A 6088-nucleotide genomic window follows, 5' to 3' on the forward strand; every position below is an offset into this window, starting at 1 on the left:
ATCAGGAATGTACTTCTTCTGAAATAATCATTCTAACAACTAGAGGCCAAATTCTGCCTTCCCTTACAGTCATGCAATTGCACTTATTAACTGTTGTGAGGGCAGAATTTAGCCCCAAACCTCATTTTTGTCTAAATATATATATTTTCCTACAGAAAAAACAAGCTACGTCTTATCATTGCTCTTCCCTTCTGAAGGGTAAATACTGATATTTGAAATACCTAAATTGTATTTACAGCTGTACAACACCAATGCCACATACTTGCAAAATATCACTTGTACTCTAAAAACATGGGGTAACTTGTACAATCGGCTTCAAACCTTTTCTTAAAATAAAGAGCAGACAAGCTTAGACATTTTCTTTGTCAAATTCACACACAAAATACATGGTAATATGACACGCAACATCATTCCACCCTCCAGACGCCACCATCTCCACACAGTCCTCCTCGTCATAAGCATTGTTGGGCTCCCCACTGCGCCATTTGTTGAAGGTCTGCATGGGTGACCGGTCAGAATAGACAAAATTTCCCTCTTTCTCTAGGTCGTTAATCCCAATGAAAACTCTGGTGAGCCCGGCTTGGTTGATGTACGAGGCGATCAAATTGTTGGCAGTCTCATCTTTGGGCATGCTCAGCGTCCCTCCTCTTCCGTGGCAGTAGAGCTGGGCTTCCTTGTATCTTTTCTCTTCCTTCACCAGCAGATATATCTTATTATCTGTCTCGCGCACACCAGCAACAGCTGCGGGGGAGGGCAGTGCTGAAAAGTGAGCACTCGCATTTCTATAAACCAACTTACTGTACACCCCAAAATAGCTTCACAAATCAAATGCGGGATGGTGACGCTCTCCATGAGCAATTCCACCAGTAACATGAGGCAATGAGAAAGGAAAATATTTATACAAAATTAACCTACCATTTTTTATGAATTTTAATCTTGTTGTCAGCTGGGCCACTTGGATATCCATCTCACCAATAGCCTTCCTTAGCTGGCTGCACTCACAGGGGATGCCTGTGAAATGATACAGATACACCAAAATCAAAAAGCTACCTAATTTCAACAATTATCACAACAATTTTATGAAAAGGCCCAGCTTAGCAGCCCTGGAGAGGGCTGTCTCACAAATAACAGTGAGAAGCCTATAGCCTTCACCATCCTGCACCATCGTGGATGTCTGGGTCTATCCAGAACAGCTCAGTTCACTTCCCATGAAGCTTCAGCCCTGCACAATTAGTGCTAACCTAAATACAGATATTTCATGGAAAAAAAATACTGATTTATTTTTTGCAACTAAAAACATTTGTCAAAATTTCCCATTTTGAGTATAATTATTCTCTTCAGTCTTCTCCAAAGAGCACTTTTTCCACAGCAAACATCTGCACAGCACATTGTTCGCCTGTTCCTCAGGAGGAACATAACACAGCACATCCAAAAGGCTAATGTTCCAACCATGTAATGCACATAATTACCTGCAAAATGTAGTTCTGTACTTTTGAAAGTACAGAATCTACTGTACCTCTTCCAATAAAATAAGACAATAGAAAACCATCTATTAACCCAAATTGATATTGGTTTGGCAAAGATAATCTGAATGAGAATACTAAAAGGATAATTGTTACATCTATGAGCTCAAATATCAAAATGAGGATCAATTACAGTTTCCAGTTCTGTGTGCAATTATTCAAATTTCTATTTGACTACCCAATTACTCAGCTTAGGTGTCTAAGTCAGTCTAAGCGCAGGGTACTTAAAGTGCAAAACTGTGATAGATGACAAGGTATTTGGTAATCTGGCTCAAGAATTAGAGTGACAAATTATGTTCTCATGAGAAAATTAATTGGTACACCTTTAACACACCCTGCCAGGAAGGCACGAATTGGGCAAAACCTGAATCTGCCACTTTTATAAGGCTTACACTTCTTGTGACAGGCTTTCACCTTTGTCTCTGGAAGATCTGTATTCCTGGTAATCTCCTGCTCCTATTACGATAATCCATAGAGGGGTAGGAGCTTCCAACCTGCTCCTTTGTGTTGGCTGGGAGACAGAGAGGGATATGCAGAGATATGCATGGTGATGAATGATACGGACAGTTTCACTTCAGTTCCCACTAGTGTCCTGGAGGGATCAAACCTCTGAGCAGCTCTGAGACATTGTTTCAACAAACACACTACAAGTCCAGCAACTATGGCAGCTTCAATAACTTTAAGTAATTGGAAAATATTACAGTGAAATATTACAGTCCCTATACAAATATTTGATTTTTCATTATTTTCCCCAGTATGCAAACAGACATGCATTTTTGGTGATGATGCATGCATCTTGTAAAATCCTTCACATGCACAAGGAGTGTCATGGATTACCTGGGTCACCATTAGGACCTGGTGGTCCTATGTCACCATTATCTCCTTTTTCACCTAAAAACATTAACAAGATTATAAATTTATGTCAGCTTTTTGGTCAACAGTTCATTTAACACTTGTTTATTTTTTCTCTAGTAACATTCAAATGTGGAAAGTAGAAGTAAATAAAGATTTTTCTGTCCTAGTCATTCTACAACAAATGCCAGACAAAGTTACAAAACTTCAACACAAAGAATATGTATCAATAACCAATTTTTGACATTCGTTAACTTCATAGAACCAAAAAGATCAGATGCTGTAGAGGGAAAAAGGTTGGATATGCTATGATGGAGCCTAGACGCTTAAGCAAACATTGGTTCAAATGACTTAACTGAAGTCACATAGGAAGCCTGTGGGGTAGGTAAGTCTAGAATTTAAGTCTTCTGCCTCTTAAAAATCTGCCAAAATACAGTGTACCTTCCCATCTGCTTCTCTTAACTGTCCACACTTCTGTGATGGTGTACAATATTCTTTATTTAGCCTTAAACCAGGATTCTCAGCCTGCTTGTCCTGGTTTCAGCTGGGACAGAGTTAACTTTCTTCATAGTTGCTAGTGTGAAGCTATGTTTTGGATTTGTGCTGAGAAGAAGGCTTATAACATACTGATGTTTACAGTTGCTGCCAGGACAGTCAAGGACTGTTCAGCTTCTCTGCTGTGCCAGTGTCTGCAGGTGCAGGAGAAGCAGGGAGGGAGCACAGCCCCAATTACTAGTCTACGATTCAACCTTAGGTTTAGGACTGAGACCCAAATTGACCAATGGTGTATTCCACATCACGCACGTCATGCCCAGCATACAGATGAGGATCTATCTGGAGGTACGCTCTTGCTCTCTCAGTCAGCTCTCTCTCTCTCTCTCTCAGAGACTTGGGCTCTTATGTCCATTCTGGGATTGTGGTTTTGAGACTCTCTCTGCTCTGGGATCATCAGCTGGGAATGGGCTGAGCCTTGGTCATTGGGTGGTGAGTAGTTGCACTATATATCACTCACTTGTATATTTGTATATTATTATTATTAATTTCATAATTATTTGCAGTTTTACTGTAGTTTACTTATTTAATTGTTCTTATCTCAGCCCATGAGTCTCTTTTCTCTTTACCCTTCTAATTCTCTCCCTCCATCCCTGGGAGGGGGTTGCAGGTGATTGTTATAAGTGATTGTTACGGTGTTTAATGCTGGAACCTGGGCCAAACCATGACACTGCTTTAAGGCTAACATACTGCTGTCAGAACAAAAAGCAACTGTCTGAGAGAGCTCAGTCACTTAGCTGACTACAGCATGAGAAACTCCCTTAACAGTAAACTCTGAAACTTGTTAACCGTTTTTCAAGCCACTAAAATTTCCTCAGACTTTTTTTAAGCCACTAAACATTTCTCTTTTTTTCTTCTGAAACACAAATGGAGAAGCAATTGAACCAAGCATACCTTTTGAACCAATAGGACCAATTTTCCCATGCCGTCCCATGATGCCTTTCTGTCCCTTGTCCCCCATTTCTCCTATACATAACAGAAAGACAAAAGACACAAGGTAGTAATCTAGTCTGATTCATTCAGATTCCACCATGTTTGCAATATCAGTCTTTACAAGGAGCAAAACCACACTATATCCTTAATATGCATTGAAATCCAGAGGTCCAGCTCACTCCTGGTGAAGAACTTACACCTAACAACCTAGACAGTGATTTAATCTTTGCAAAGCAGTTGGCATTAACATGACATGTAGATGTAAATGAAAACAGATCTTGGCTGAGAGCCACTGGAAAAGCTTTTGCAATCTTTTCAGATGATCATGTCAGAATTATGTCGAAAATGAGGCTGAATTCCATTCAAACTTGGATCAGTGGATTAAAACCACCATGGAGTTGAGAAGACCTAAAGGATCCAAGTACAACTGACAGATTCACTTAATACTGTAGCTCCACTGTAACTGAGGGCTGAATTTGGGCTTAATGGCTTATTGACACAACATTAACACTATGGAAGCAGTCACATCCTCATTCTTTGCTCTTGCATTTGAAGATTATATCAATGAAAAATGAAAATTCATGGAAATCTTGCATAGACACATATACGTATATACAGACACATTCCCATGTTCATACAAAGTCTGACTCGAGTCAGCAATGTTGAATGTTACTAATTTTAAAGTTTGTCCTGGTTTTGACTGCGAGATAGTCAACTTTCTTCATTGTAGTTCTACAGAATGCTTAAAAGTGCAATTGTAGCAAAGGAGATGCTAAAAAATTATTTTCCCCAGCTGTGCTTTTACAAATAAAAGACAACTATCCACCTCTTAAGGTCAACTGAAATTGTCAACAAATCTGCATGAACCAGCCAATGTCACCTATCTGTGTCTGCCCATGAGGCATACCCAGAAATCTAATGTAAGGCAGCTTGATTCACTTACTTTGTCTGACTGACCTCTTTTCTACTAGCTGTACTTTCCCGTGTGATGCAAAGGGAATATTAGAGTGGCTTCAGGGGAAACAGAATTTGCACTGGAATAGGCAGTTTCTTTGCCATCACTGTCTTCACAAACCAAGCTGAAGCACTGTTACTAACAAAAAATGTGCCACAGTCCAAATATTTATGTCATTGACCTGAGCTCCTCCAGAGCTCAAACATCAAAACAGATGAAACATGCCTGTTACGTCACACAGCTTTTCTGGATGGCATTTCTCAAACATGATGAAAAATAATTATCTTAATGGTGTGAATCTGAGAGAACTTAGCAAAGCCTTATTCAACCCCATATCTATCTACAATGCTCATGTACAAGTTTAGGGGACCAGCAGCTGACAAAAATTAATAAGATCTAGTCACTTAATACAGTAAGTACAGCTGGCTAACACATGACTAGAAGGTTTTTGGCTTAAACCAGACCATTTCTAATCAATAAACTCTACGTAGTTTAAGCTTGTCTCAACTGCAATTAGCTCTTCATAGAGATTATTATTTATAAATGACACATTGGTTCTGGCATTGGTTTAGAGAGGATTCCCTGATTTGTTATAGGTAGATTTTCTGAGACCTATGAAATGAGACCTGGCATTTTGTTACACTCACTATGTAGTGAATGTGGCAGAGTGTGCCTGATGCTGCAGCTCCTATGGCCTGAGGAAATAACACTGCATTGCAGTGTACATTGGTGATACTCTTTCCTGGGTGCAACACCTGAGGAAATCAATGCTCTGCCATCAGATTTAGGCCTCTTTGTATCATGATTTCAAGGAGAAACATGGTCTGGAGGCAGCACAGCTGTACAGCTATGCCATGTGAGATAGTTTTCCTACTGTACCACACATTATTAATGGAAAGTAGGTATGGAGGGAATGCAGGGCAGAGAAGCTAAGTGCCTTCTGAGGCTCCCATCCTACAGAAACCCTAGATTCAGACTGCTTTAGGAAACAGTGATTCATTTTTCATAGAATCATAGAACAGTTAAGGCTGGAAAGGACCTTAGAGATCATCAAGTTCCAACCCCCTGCCATGGGCAGGGACACCCTCCACTAGCCCAGGTTGCTCAAAGCCTCATCCAGCCTGGCCTTGAACACCTCCAGGGATGGGGCATCCACAGCTTCTCTGGGCAACCTGTTCCAGTGTCTCACCACCCTCACAGTGAAAAATTTCTTTCAAACATCTAACCTAAATCTGCCGTCTTCCGATTTAAATCCATTACCCCTCATCCTGTC

At 40.3% G+C, this 6088-nt stretch overlaps 1 protein-coding gene across 1 annotated transcript; it reads right to left on the bottom strand.

Moving 5' to 3' along the window:
- Positions 1 to 317: 317 nt before the first annotated feature.
- On the bottom strand, positions 318 to 3889 carry COLEC11 (collectin sub-family member 11). The gene is made up of 4 exons (XM_010082125.1): positions 3822 to 3889; positions 2361 to 2414; positions 916 to 1011; positions 318 to 741 (listed from the first exon to the last, which is right to left on the bottom strand). The coding sequence occupies exons 1-4, from the start codon at positions 3886 to 3888 to the stop codon at positions 350 to 352; spliced, it is 609 nt and encodes a 202-aa protein (XP_010080427.1). The 5' UTR covers position 3889; the 3' UTR covers positions 318 to 349.
- Positions 3890 to 6088: the final 2199 nt, after the last annotated feature.

This window comes from Pterocles gutturalis, unplaced genomic scaffold, assembly GCF_000699245.1.
Source record: "Pterocles gutturalis isolate BGI_N339 unplaced genomic scaffold, ASM69924v1 scaffold14774, whole genome shotgun sequence".
NCBI lineage: Eukaryota > Metazoa > Chordata > Aves > Pterocliformes > Pteroclidae > Pterocles > Pterocles gutturalis.

Bases quoted from the DNA above. Each gene is read 5' to 3' on its own strand.
- COLEC11 (XM_010082125.1), bottom strand. From the start codon at position 3,888: ATGGGGGACAAGGGACAGAAAGGCATCATGGGACGGCATGGGAAAATT. The intron at 1,012-2,360 runs GTAATCCATGAC...ATCATTTCACAG, and splicing joins AGGTCCTAATGGTGACCCAG to GCATCCCCTGTGAGTGCAGC. The intron at 742-915 runs GTAGGTTAATTT...CCTCCCCCGCAG, and splicing joins ATTAAAATTCATAAAAAATG to CTGTTGCTGGTGTGCGCGAG.